Here is a 13,380-nt window from a genome sequence, read left to right on the forward strand (position 1 = left end):
TCTTCTGCTCTGGCCCGCATCTGTCCTCCTGGCTAGGGCCAGGGGTCCTAGCCTTGTGCCCCAGGCCTGACCCAAGACCTGCCCTAATATGGGGCGCTGGGCGAACAGGGAGATGGATGGGTGCAGAGAGGCTGTGGAGCCGCCCCGAAAGGGGATCCGCGCTACACCTGGCTTCGTTCCCGCTGTCACTACCTGCCACCTGGCCCAGAGGCTTCTGACTCAGAGCGGGTTTCTGACTGACCTTTCCCTGGGGAGAGTGGGTGCAGAAAGGCGCGCCCTGCACCCTGCAGAGCCCCGCACCCCACCCCGGGGTGTCACCCCCAGTCACCGCGAGGGTCCCTGCAGGTCCCTGGTCGGGGGCGGCCGGCAGCACCCTGCGCATGATTCCCCCCTGCGCAGCTGCGCGCCTTGCGGGCTAGGGGGCGGGGCCTCCCAGGGGGCGCGCTGCGATTGGTTTGAGGGCGGGGCCTAGGGGTAAGAGCGGGCGGCGATTGGCCGGGGGCCGAGAGGGGCGGGACCGAAGGCGGCTCGCCGCGGGTGGGGCCGGAGCCCCGGGAGTCGCGGCCGCTCGCCGCGCACCTGAGAGCTACCGGCCGCCGCTCGGGGACCCGCCGCCATGAACCGCTTCAGGGCGTCCAAATTCCGGCACGTGGAGGCCCGGCCGCCCCGCCGCGAGGTGAGCAGGCCCGCGGACCCCGCGCCGTCGCCCGACGCGCCTCCCTCACACGGACCCGCAGCCCCCCAGCCCCCTGAAGCGCCCCCTCTGCTCCGAGCCGGGTTTCGCGGTCGCCGCCGGGCGGACAGAAACCGGCGCTGCGTGGCGCTCCGGCTGCTGCAGGCCGCGAGCCCCCCGGGACCCCGCACCCTGGGACCCCGCACCCGGAGCCGAGGCCCGAGGCCTGCGAATCGCCCGGTGTCTCCCCGCTTCCGGTCGGCTCTGCCGAGGGCGCGATGCGCGATGCGGGGCTGCTGGCCGGCTGCGCCCCTGACCCCCCCCCCCCCGGCCCCATCGGCGACCCCCGGACCCGGGTCAGTCCCCGCCCCGCACTGCCCCGCCCCGCCCGGCTGCCTCACCCGGAGCCCCCGGCCGCGCCCTCCCGCCGGCTTCCGCCGCGCTTCCTCCTGCTGCTGGCGCGAGCTCTTCCCGCGCGGGGGATCTGCGGGGCTGCGGGGCGCGGGGCTGCGGGCCAGGTGGGCCGGGAACAGGTGGGCCGGAGACAGGTGGGCCGGGCACAGGTGGGCCGGAGACAGGTGGGCGGGGGCCAGGTGGGCCGGGGCCAGGTGGGCCGGGAACAGGTGGGCCGGAGACAGGTGGGCGGGGGCCGGGTGGGCCGGAGACAGGTGGGCCGGGAACAGGTGGGCCGGAGACAGGTGGGCGGGGGCCGGGTGGGCCGGAGACAGGTGGGCCGGGAACAGGTGGGCCGGAGACAGGTGGGCGGGGGCCGGGTGGGCCGGAGACAGGTGGGCCGGGAACAGGTGGGCCGGAGACAGGTGGGCCGGGGCCAGGTGGGCCGGAGACAGGTGGGCGGGGGCCGGGTGGGCCGGGGCCAGGTGGGCCGGGAACAGGTGGGCCGGAGACAGGTGGGCCGGGGCCAGGTGGGCCGGGCACAGGTGGGCCGGGGACAGGTGTGGGGGCGCCCTGAGCCCCCCAGGGCAGCTTTCGATGTCAGCTGAGCTCCTCCGGGAAGATGCGCGCTGGGTGGCGCCCCCGCACGGCCCTCCGGTAACTGGGCCTGAACCGCCGGGGGCTGACTCCACCCGGGCCAGAGAGCAGCAGGCAGCCCGCACTGCCCTTCCTTCCTCTGCGGTGCCCGCAGCGGCTGACAGCCAGACAGGCTGAGGGGCTTTGCAAGTTTCTAGTAAGAGCTCGGGGGAAACACACGGGCTGGGCTGCAGCTGCAGGTGACCCAGTGTGTGTGTGTTTGTGTGTGTATGTGTGCGTGTGTGCGCGTGTGCGTGTGTGCATGTGTATATGTGTGCGCGCGTGCATGTGTATGTGTGCGCACATGTGTATGTGTGTGCATGTGTATGTGTGCATGTGTGTGCGCGCATGTGCATGTGTGTGCGCGTGTGCATGTGTATATGTGTGTGCATGTGTGTGCCCGTGTGCATGTGTTTATGTGTGTGTGTGTGTGTGCGCGCACGGGGTGGGGGGGGTGATCTCAGCAGGTGCTCTGGGAGGGCTGCCAGGAGGAGGCAACACTGAAACTGACGCCCTAAGGGGGAGGGTGAGAAAGTGGCGTGGCCAGGGAAGCTCATGTCAGGTGAGGGCCACAGGAAGGAAGGGGCTGGCCCAGAGGTTGCAGGGGCCAGTGGTGGAGAGGAACCTCATGCAGCCGCTCAGATAGTCGGGCTGGTGTGGCTAGGATCTAGGATGGAGTTCCGGAAAGTGCTCCAGAGGCCCTGGGACTTGCTCCCGGATGCGTCAGTGGAGGGCTGACAGGCAGGGACCCGCCAGGTTTACGGAGGGAGCCGGGGCAGCACTTTTCCTGTCACAGTGTCACAGTAAACACCTGGTGGTGGGGTGGGGCGGCTTCTTGCCAGATGATGGGTTTCAACCTGGCAGGGGGATGCTGAGATAGAAACCTGGGTGGTGGAGGTGGTTTCCGGAGGGGGGACTGGGAACAACCCCACGCCCACCCCCATGGTTTGAAGGCAGGAAGGAGTGTTGCCTGGTACGCAGACACCGACAGAGAGAACACTTGGACCTGCTGGTGGCAGTTTCGGAAAAGGCGATCCCCATTCCCTCTATCCTGGTGTGACTGTTCTGTCCACAGCCTTTCTGTCCATCTGCCCACAGGCCCCTCCCTGCTCCCAGCCGGACTGGCGCTCTGTGGGGCTTGGAGGCAGCAGTTGAGGAAGCGGAGTCTGACTCTTCTCTTGGTGCTCACTTCTCCTTTTTCCACTTTTCTCTCTCAACAGAGTCAACAGCCTTCCCCTCCCCCACACACATGTGCTCACATGGCTACTGCCCCCTGGCTTCATTCAGCCTGAGCTTCCTCTGCGGCCACCCCCCTTCTCAGAGAGCACCCCAGCAACGGCTGAGGTTACGACCTCAAGAACAGGGGCTGTGGAGGGGACGGGGGTGGGGTGGGGGAGCAGCGCTAGGACAGGCTCCCTGGCTGTGCCCCTCCTATTGCTTCATCCCCCAGCCCTGGCAGCCATGCTTCTTACTCTGTGTTTAGGCCTGGATCAGTGACATTCGCACAGGAACCACACCCTCCGGTGGGAACAACATCAAGTCGAGTTGCAGCTTGATAGCATTCACCTCCGACCGGCCAGGTAGAGTGGAGGTTCAGAGGCTGTCGCTCTGGCTGGGGCGGGACGAAGGCAGACTCTGAGGGCTGGAGACTGGGCAGAGCCTCTCTGGGCTCAGTCACCTAAAACTAGGGGCACGCAGTGACCAGGTCAGTTTCACCCCGAGCATTCACACATACTTTGTCTCAGTTGCCTGGCCAGGCCGTGGTCTCTGAGGCCAGGAGGCAGGCAGGGGCCACTGTCCCCTTTGCTGCCAGTGTCCCCATGTGCTCATCTGAGGGCCTGGGGGTGGCTGGTGTCAATAGGAACTGAAAGATAGGGGAATCTCCCTGCTTGGGGCTGGGCGGTGGTGCACCCATTGAGCACATATGTTATAATGTTCAAGGGTTCAAGCCTCCCAGCCTCCACCTGCAGGGGGAAACTTTACAAGCAGTGAAGTGGTGCTGCAGGTGTCTGTCTGTCTCTCGCTCTCTCCCTCCTCTTTCTCTCTTGATTTTTCTCTGTCTGTATCCAGTAAATAAACATGTAAATAAAATAAGATACCAAAAAAATAAGAGAGAGGAGCTCCCCACGTCAGTGGGATCTCTTGCTTACTGATAGATCCATCTCAGACCTCAAGCTGAGACCCGATTCTGACTGAGAAGTGAGTCCAAGGACTTCAGGCAGGGCTGTATCCAGAGGCTCCTGCCATCCTGCTCTGTGTCCCTCGGCTCTGCTGCCCTCACTTCTTTGTCCAGTCGAGCTGGGAAGGTGGTAGCTGTGGCCTCAGGCTGGCCTCTTTTCACCCACTGTGCCAAAAAGAGACATCCTCTTCCCCTGGCTGTTACCTGTGCATACAGCAGCACGGAAGGTTCTGCTCCCAAAGGTTGTGGTGTGATGGTGGGCAGACACTCTGGGAAGGCCCCAGGCTGAACCCTAGGGTCTCATCACCTCTGAGAGCCCCTGGTGGTAGATGCCCCACCACCCCAAAGTCAGAGATCCTGTGTTTGTTTGCCAGGTGTGCTGGGCATTGTGCCTCTGGAGGGCCAGGGAGAGCACAGGAGACACGTGGCCCACCTGGGCTGCCACTCAGGTGAGTGGGGGTCTCCCCTCCCTCCTTGTGGGGCACACACTCACCTGGCCCCACCTCCCTGAGTCTGGGACCTCTCCCTCCTTTTGTCCTCATCCCACTAGAAGGCCGGTCCCTGTGCAGGGTATCTGGGTGAGGGTGGGGAGGCTTGGTGCTCCAGCAGGGAGGAGGGAGCTGCGCAGGCCAGGGCCAGGGCCAGAGCCAGGACCAGGCTGCTGCTGGGCCCAGTGCCTGAGGAGGACTCACCCGTGTGGCTCTGGGCAATGTTTCCTCTCCCAGAGCCCAGCAGGCCACCTCCGCTACCCCTCCTCCTGGCCAGGGGCTCCAGAGCCTTCAGGAGAAGCCTCACAAAGGGAGCCTTTGTCATTGCAGCTGCTTCTGGGGGCGCCTACGGCCCCCTGGCAGCCTGCCTGCTTTGAGGGGACACTGAACTGGTGGCCACGCCAGCCCGTCTGGTGCCCTGTCCCTAGGCCCCACTTTCACAGCCATGGGGCATGGGCTGCCAGCAGGAGTGGTTCTGGGCTTTTACTGGGGGTGCAGGCTGCCCTGCTTACACCCCTTCTGACCCCTACACCTCAGCCCTGCCCTACTCTCTGTCCATGAAAACCAACAGCCCCCTACTCCAGTCTCTGGCACACACTGATAGACCACCAGCCCCCCATCAGTGGAGCAGTTCAGCTTCTTCCATTACAAAGGACTGCCACCAGCTTGCTGGAGCTGGAAGGTGGGGGTGGGGTGGTGGTTAATGAGCGTCCTGGGGAGCTCTCAAGACTGAAGCTGGACGTGCCCATCCTGGCCTCCTGGGCTCCCTCCCAGCTGGCTGCCCTCCCCCAGTAGTCCCCGTGGCGCCCAGTCCTTGGCCTTCCTGTTCTGGGATAATTCCCCCAGTGAGGCTGGGCTTCGCCTGGTCTGCTGAAGGGGCCGATATGAAGGGGGTGGGGAACTACCCTCTCTTGGGGCAGATCCTCATGGGTTGGCTGTCTCCACAGTATCCTGACTTGCTTCAACTCACTCATGTCCCCCAGGACCCAGCACACTCCCTCAGAAAGGTCTCCATCACTCTTGACGTTGGGATGACTTTGAAGGTGCCCTGCCCTGATCCTGGGGTTACCCTTTGGGCCCTGAAGGTTGACAGGGCCGGGTGGCATCTGTGCCATGTCACTAGCTTCTGCAGACTCAGGCCCTGAGCTGGGATCCGACTTAGGGGTGAATTGGTGCCTGGTTGTCAGGGGTCAGCGGTTTCCCAGAGCCAGTGCCCTTGGCCTCCCCGTCTCTGGGCTCTCGGGGCCTGTGGCCTTGGTTCCTGGTCTCCGGAGCTGAACCCAGGCGTCCCCGAGGTCCTGTGAATTGGTTCTCTCCCACAGACCTGGTCACGGACTTGGACTTCTCTCCCTTCGATGACTTCCTTCTGGCCACGGGCTCGGCTGACAGGACGGTGAGTGGAGCCACATGCTCCAGGCCTGGCCCCTCCTCAGCCTTCTGGGGGACAAGCTCTCAGCCCCCAGAACCCTGGACTCCCCTGCCCTTGCTCATGACCCTGACCCTCTGCTCAGTGGAGGGGGACAGTGGAGCCCCTATCCCTGCCCCAACTATACCTGCACTCTGACTCCTGCAGGACCCACAGCTTGTACCCCCCTGGGGTGGGGACTGCCCTTACTGGAGTGCCTTGGCCCCAGGCTGACTCTCCCTCTTCCTGCAGGTGAAGCTGTGGCGACTGGCGACCCCTGGCCAGGCCCTGCCCTCTACCCCCGGCCTGGTGCTGGGCCCCGAGGACTTCCAGGTGGAGGCGCTGCAGTTCCACCCCAGTGCTGACGGCATCCTGCTGAGCGCAGTGGGCAAGGCTGTGAAGGTCTGGGATGCTGACAAGCAGCTGCCCCTCACAGGTATGGCTGTCACCACGGCCCTGCTGCTCAGGGCTTTGGCCACAGGAAGTTTTGCACATGTTGAGTCTTTACATGAGCAAGGCCTCGCGAGAAGCCCTGTGCTCTCAGCCCCATGCAGGCAGGCCTCTGTCCAGGGTCCCTGACTGCCTTTTCTCCTTTTTCTCCCCGTTGCTGCTTCTTTCCACTGTGGCTGTAAGAGGCTTCCATGCTTGCACTATCTCACTGTTCCTGGATGATTTGTTTATTTATTTTTTAAGAATCTCTTTTCTCTTTTTTTTAAAAAAATTATTTATTTATTTATTCATGAGAAAGATAGGAGGAGAGAAAGAACCAGTCATCTCTCTGGTACATGTGCTGCCGGGGATCAAACTTGGGACCTCATGCTTGAGAGTCCAGTGCCTTAGCGACTGCGCCACCTCCCGCACCACTGATTTTTTTTTTTTTTAACAGGAGAAATAGAGAAAGAAGAGAGACACCTCAGCACTGCTCCACTACTTGAGGCGGCTGGAGGACTGAGTCAGGCCCTTGCACATGCTGCAGTTTGCCCACTGTTCTCTCTCACTGCCCTCCATATTTCTAGACGACTTAGAAGCATATTATATGTAGATATGCTTTTGCATCCTTCTGAAACATGTATGTGTGTGTATATACATATCCATATCTATATATTTATATCCATATCCATATCCATCTCTATCTATATATCTCTATCTCTCTCTATATATCCATATCTATATCTATATCTATTTCTATAACTAATCTATATCTATCTATCTCAGTGGCTTCACTGCTCCAGGCTGACTTTTCCAGATAGAGAGAGACAGATGAGAGAGGGAAAGAGACCACAGCACTGAGCTGGGCTCAGGATGTCGCTTGTGGCTAAGAGTGCACTAAGTGAGCTGTTGGGATGGCTCTCTAATGACCCCTTATACTGTTCTTTTAGTAAACCAGGTCTCTGCTCAGCCCTGGCTAACAGTGGTGCCAGGAATTGGACCTGGGCCCCCCACGCCTCTATTGCAGTACTGATAGTGCTGCTTTCCTGGCCCCTACACGCACACACACGCACACACGCGCGCACACGCGTGCACACGCGTGCACACACACACACACACAATCTCTCTCTCTTTCAAATTAGTCTGGTGGTATTTTCTCTATCTTTCTGTCAAGATTCATTTATTTTTTATTTCTGCCTCCAGGGTTATCGCTGGGGCTTGGTGCCGGCACTACAAGTCCACTGCTCCTGGCGGCCGTTTTTTCCATTATTATTGGATAGGACAGAGAGAAACTGAGAGAGGAGGGAGAGAAAGATAGACACCTGCAGACCTGCTTCACTGCTAGTGAAGTGTCCCCGTAGCAGGTGGGGAGTGGGGACTTTAACTTGTATCCTTGTGTGGGTCTTTGCACTTAGTACTATGTGCACTTAGCTGGGTACAACACTGCCTGCCCCTTCCCCCCTGCCCCCAGCTTCATTTACTTATGAGAGAGAGGAGGAGAGGGAACCAGAGCTCACTCTGTCAATGGGATGATGGGGATTCAACTCCGGACGTCATGCTTGAGGGTCCAGCGGTTACTTCCCTGGATCAACTCTTAAGCTGCTTTCTCTTTCTACCTGAAAAAGTCAATCTGGAAAAACAACAAGGGCAACAAAAAGGGAAAGAAAAAAAAAAGTCAATCTGGAGCAGTGAAGTCCTGGAAACGAAAAAGGAAGGAGAGAGAATAGAAAGAAAAGATTAGTTTGTTTATTGCTTACCTCGTAGGACACACCCCTCATCATGATTAAGGCTCCCAGTTTCAGCTCCAGCACTGCCTGGGACCCTGTGGAAGCTGCTGGGGAGTTTCATGGATGGTGGAGTGGTGCTGCGATGTCTCTCCTCTCTCTGCTTGTCTGTCCATCTTACTTTGCCTGCAGGGTTCTCGCTGGGGCTCGGTGCCTGCACTATGAATCCACTGCTCCTGGAAGCCATTTTTCCCATTTTGTTGCCCTTGTTGCACTTGTTCTAGTTGTTGTTGTTGTCATAGCTGTTGTTCTTGTTGGATAGGACAGAGAGAAATGGAGAGAGGAGAAGACAGAGGAGGAGAGAAAGACAGACACCTGCAGACCTGCTTCACTGCTTGTGAAGTGACCCCCCTGCAGGTGGGGAGCCGGGGGCTTGAACCGAGATTCTTCCGCCAGTCCTTGCTCTTTGTGCCACCTGCGCTGAACCCACTGCGCCACCACCCAGCTCCCCCCATCTTACTTTTCTCTTCCTCTTGATAAAACATCAGCCTGGGGAGGCAGTGCTGGTGGGGTATGTGTGCAATGCCCTGGTTTCATTCCCCATCCCCACAAGCAAACTGAAAAACAAAAACAAGTGGTCTGGGAGGTGGCACAGTGGATAAGGCATTGAACTCTCAAGCATGAGGTCCTAGATTCAATCCCCAGCAGCATATGTACCAGAGTGATGTCTGGTTCCCTCCTCCCATCTTTCTCATGAATAAATAAATAGAAGCTTTAAAAAAGCATTTTATTTATTTAATTGTAATGAGAGAGATAGAGAAAGACACACAGAAAAGACCAGAACATTGCTCAGTTCAGGCTTTTGACGGTGATGGAGACTGAACCCGGGACCTCAGAACGTCAGGTATGAAAGCCTTTTGCATAACCAAAGTGTTGTCTCCCTAACCCACACACCTTTTATTAAGGCTTATTTTATTGGAAGAGAACTCTGGAGCACAGGAGATACAAGGGGTTGAACGTGGGCTACAAAAAGCTTTTTTTTGGGGGGGTATAGCTCAGTGGTAGAGCATTTGACTGCAAAAAGTTTTTTTTTTTTTTTTCTGTTTTTAATCAGAAATCAAGAGACAGTGAGGTCAGAGTTCTGCTCTGTCATATATAGTGTCAGGACTCAAACCCAGTATGTCATACCTTCTGACGTTGGCTGTTTGTTTTCCCCAGAGCTGGTGGCCCATAAGGACCTGGTGCAGAGTGCCACTTGGAGCCGCGATGGAGCCCTGCTGGGCACGGCTTGCAGGGTAAGGGGGGATGTGCTGGAGCCTCGGTGGGAGACGCCCTGGCCGGTGCACTGTATTTGTGGGCAGACGAGCCCCAAGGTCAGCCTGCTTGCCACCAGCACCCTCAAACTTGGCTCACACCTGTATCTGGACCTCTCTCTCTTTCTGCGACCCCCACCCCTCCAGGCTGGGGGACCCCAAGGCTTGGGGCCCAATTAAGTCCCCGGCTGACCCCACTGAGCCCTGGTTTACCATCAGAAGCCTCACTGTCTGCTTCCTCCAGGCTGCCCTCCTTCACACACAGGCTCTGTTCCCAGTCCACAGCAGGTAGCAGGTCTGGGGCCTGTGTGTGTGTGTGGGGGGAACCACCCACCTACTTTGCCCTGGTTTGAACCTTCCAAAGAGGGTTCCCTGCCTTGGAGGGCCCTGGGACAGAGGGGCTCCAAAAGGGGGTTCACACCCAGAGGGGGGGATACTCAGCAGAGGTCTGGTCAGGTGATGTGCTGCTTTCTGTGGGAACCCTGGAATGGGTGATGGCTGAGCTGGGCGGAGCAGGAGGAGCTCCAGCTGCATCGTGGATGCCTGGGGTGGAGCCTGGCAGGAGGCCGCTAGGGGGCGTGCGGGCCCCACAGATAGCTGAGCTCCCTCTGCTGGGCCACTGAGTCCTGAGCCTGAGGGGACGTGGCCACCTTCACGCAGTGTCCTCTTTCTGACCGGGCCCTGAGGACCCCCATCAGCCTCAGAGCGGCTCAGTCTTGAGTCTCAGCCCTGGCAGGATCCCACGTCCCACTGCTGCCCTCACGGTTCACGTCCCCCGGGCAGCTACCCCGCCCCCTGGTCAGTGGGTGGACTGCGTCTCACAGCACCAGGTGGAGTTGCTGGACCCAGACGGTGCGGCTCTAATCCAAAGGCTCTCTGTCTCTCACTGGCTCTTTTTCTGTCCAGCTCTGCCTCCCTGTCTACTTCTATTCTCTCTAGTTGTCTCTGCTCTGGTCTCTCTTTTCCATATATATATATATATATATATTGCTACCAGGGTTAGCTGGGGCTCCATGGCAGCAGGACAAATCCACTGCTCCTAGAAGGCTTTTTTTTTTTCCTCCTGTCTATCTTATTTGATAGGGCAAGGAGAAATTAAGAGAGGAGAGGGAGTTGGAGAGAGAGGCTTCCCATCAGCATGTAGGGAGTGGAGGCTTGAACCCAAGTCTTGGCACATGGTAACGTGTGCACTTAACCAGGTGTTAAGTTAACCCAGTTCCCCCTCTGTCCTCCATCCTCTGTCCTTTCTGTCCTCGTTGGCTGTGCCTCCACCTGGCTGGCATGTAGCAAGTGTCCACTATCTGCCCTCTAGAGGCTTTGTTCAGAGGGGGCCAAGAGCCCTGGGCCCAACCCCTCCTGGCGGACGCCTGCCCCATTTAGCTGTTAGCCCACCCACTACCCCCACCCCACCTTGACTCTCAAGTGGCCTCTTTCCTGCCACACACCAGCAGGCCCCTGTCCCCACCTCTGCTCGGCCATTCCATTGCCTCGAATGCTATTCCCACCCCTGCACGGCGTCCACTTGTGTGCCGAGGTTCACCTCAGGTCCAGGTTGCTTCCAGAGTAGCCCGTGACCTATGTGGGGTCACAGCCCTAGCACTTGAGGGGCTTGTGTGCTACAGCGGGCTGCAGGACTGGGGGGCAGCATCGAGCAGAGCGCAGAGAGCTCCCGGGAGCCCTGACCCCCCATCCACCCATGGCCACATCTTCCATCCACCGTGGCTCCTAAAGCCACAGTTCACATCAGGGTTGTGGTGTTTTGTTTTGTTTTGTTTTGACTAGAGCACTGCGGTACTAGGGGTCAAACCTGAAGCCTCTGGGCCTCAGGTATGAAAAACTATACACTGCCCTGTTTATTCTTTTTACCCTTTTACTTTTTCTTTTTATGTCCCCAGTGTTATCAGTGGAGCTTGATGTATACACAGCTCCACCACTCCAGGTAGCTATTTTCGTTCCTCTCAATAGAAGTGAAGAAGGAAAGGGCGAGAGAGAGGGAGAGAGAGACACCTGCAGCTCTGCTCCCCCGCAGATGGGGCCAGGTCTCCGAAGCTGCCTCCCCAGCCTGAAAAGTATGTGCTCCGCCTGCTTGCCACCACCCTGCCCTTCTCCATACCTTTCTGTGGAGCAGTAGCCTTTCTTTTTAAAAAAGTTTTAATGACAACAAGGGCAACAAAAAGGGGGGGGGGGAATGGTCTCCAGGAGCGGTGGATTCATGGTGCAGGCACCGAGCCCAGCAATAACCCTGGAGGAAAAAAAAAAAGTTTTAATGTATATTTATTTGATAGAGACAGCCAGAAATCAAGAAGAATCTCTTATTTCTCCCTCTCTCTCTCTTGTTTACTAGAACACTGCTCAGTTTAGGCTTATGGTGGTACACGGGACTAAACCTGGGACCTGGAGGCCTTAGGCATGAGAGTCTGTTTGCATAACCATTATGCCTTCTCCCCCACCCACTTTCTGTTTGTTTGTTTGTTTACTAATGGAGGAGAGGGAAAGAGAACCAAACATCACTCTGGTACATGTGCTACTGGGGACTGAACTTGGGTCCTTATGCTTGAGGGTCCAGTGATTTATCCACTGCACCACCTTCCAGACCACTTCTTTTTTATTTTTATTTATTATTGGATAAAGACAGAGAGAAATTGAGAGGGTAGAGGGAGATAGAGAGGGAAAAAAGATAGAGACACTTGCAGCCCTGCTTCACCACTCGTGAAACCTTCTCCCTGCAGGTGGGGACCAGGGCCTTAAACCTGGGTCCTTGTGCACCGTAATGTGAATGCTTAACCAGATGCCCCACCACCCGGCCCCACCAGAACCTTTTCGTTTTGTAGAACTGAAACTCTAAACCCATGGTACAGCTCCCCTGTGCCCCTCCCCAGCTGGGCAGCTGCTGTCCTGCTGGCCATCTCTTTCATCTGACTGATCTTGACTCCTCAAGTGCTATGTGTCTCTCGGTCCTGATTACTTTACTGGCTGTAATGTCCTCAAGGGTGTGAGCCTTGCGAGGGTTCTCTAGACTGCTCTCCACAGAGAGAGGATGGACCAATTTACATTTCCACCAGCAATGCAGGAGGATTCCTTTGCTCCTCACAAGCCATGGAGCAGTGCTGCAGAAGTTTTGCTTCCCTCTCCCTCTCCCTCTCTCTCTCTCTCCCCCTCTCTCTCTCTCCCTCTCTCTCTCTCTCTCTCTCTCTCTATCAGGGGAAAAAAGGCAGAGTTGTGTAAGCAATGAGCTACAGTGATAAGCCTGGTGGGAAAAAGAAAAGTCACTCTAAGCACAGGCGTGTGCAAACATTGGCGACCCCACTTCCAACTCTTGTTTTTTTTTAAATTGGGTACCACAGCCTCACCCATGTGTGATCCTGCTGACCTACCTCCCTTGCCCAGCTGTAATTCTATATATTTTTAGTGAGAGAGGGAGAGAGAGGGAGGGAGAGGAGGGGCACCACAGGACTGTTCCACCAGCTGTGGAGACCTGTTTCACCCACCGCCTGTGAAGCGATTCCCTTTTTTTAACCTTGGTTTCTCTTGTTATAGTTGTAGTTGGCTTGTATTTCTCTTCCAGATCTTATGCGTGTTCGAGTGAGTGGTAATTGAGCTTTTCAGTTTCTGCTTAGATGCTGTTTTTTAAATTTCAAATATTAGTTGTTCATTGCTGACTCATTGTTTCTCAAAATGTGGAGAGAGGACCTGTTGCTGGTGGAACAGCATAGAGACACGCTGAAATGGAGGCCTGTCCACCCCCGACCCCACCCCCGCAGGGACACCCAGGCCTTTGCTGGTCAAGACATTCTCCTGGCTCAGCAGACCCATAAGACATGCAGGAACAAGACCCCAACACAGGGAGCTGTATTTGCTGACACCACAGTAGAATCACCACACTGCAACTCCCACTAAAGATTTGTAAAATGGGGGGGCCGGGTGGTGGTGCACCTGGTTGAGCGCATGTGTTACAGTTCTCAAGGATCCCAGTTCGAGTCCCCGGTCCCCACTTGCAGGGGGAAAGCTTTGTGAGTGGTGAAGCAGTGTTGCAGGTGTCTCTCTGTCTCTCACCCTCTTCCCTCTTGATTTTTTTTTCAGCTTTTTAAAAAATATTTATTTCCTTTTTGTTGCCCTTGTTTTTATTGTTGTAGTAGTTAT

The 13,380-nt window shown here is 57.2% G+C and overlaps 1 protein-coding gene across 4 annotated transcripts in view; it reads left to right on the forward strand.

Moving 5' to 3' along the window:
• The first annotated feature begins 524 nt into the window (after positions 1–524).
• Positions 525–13,380, forward strand: part of CORO7 (coronin 7) — a 52,139-nt gene continuing 39,283 nt past the window's right edge. For all 4 annotated transcript variants that reach the window (XM_060172460.1, XM_060172461.1, XM_060172463.1 and 1 more), the window contains exons 1-6: positions 525–676; positions 3,186–3,282; positions 4,256–4,330; positions 5,692–5,762; positions 6,027–6,210; positions 9,146–9,222. In XM_060172460.1, the coding sequence (XP_060028443.1) occupies positions 617–676; positions 3,186–3,282; positions 4,256–4,330; positions 5,692–5,762; positions 6,027–6,210; positions 9,146–9,222 (564 nt within the window). In that variant the 5' untranslated portion in view covers positions 525–616. The remainder of the gene's footprint in view (positions 677–3,185; positions 3,283–4,255; positions 4,331–5,691; positions 5,763–6,026; positions 6,211–9,145; positions 9,223–13,380) is intronic.

Source organism: Erinaceus europaeus, chromosome 15 (genome assembly GCF_950295315.1).
Source record: "Erinaceus europaeus chromosome 15, mEriEur2.1, whole genome shotgun sequence".
NCBI lineage: Eukaryota > Metazoa > Chordata > Mammalia > Eulipotyphla > Erinaceidae > Erinaceus > Erinaceus europaeus.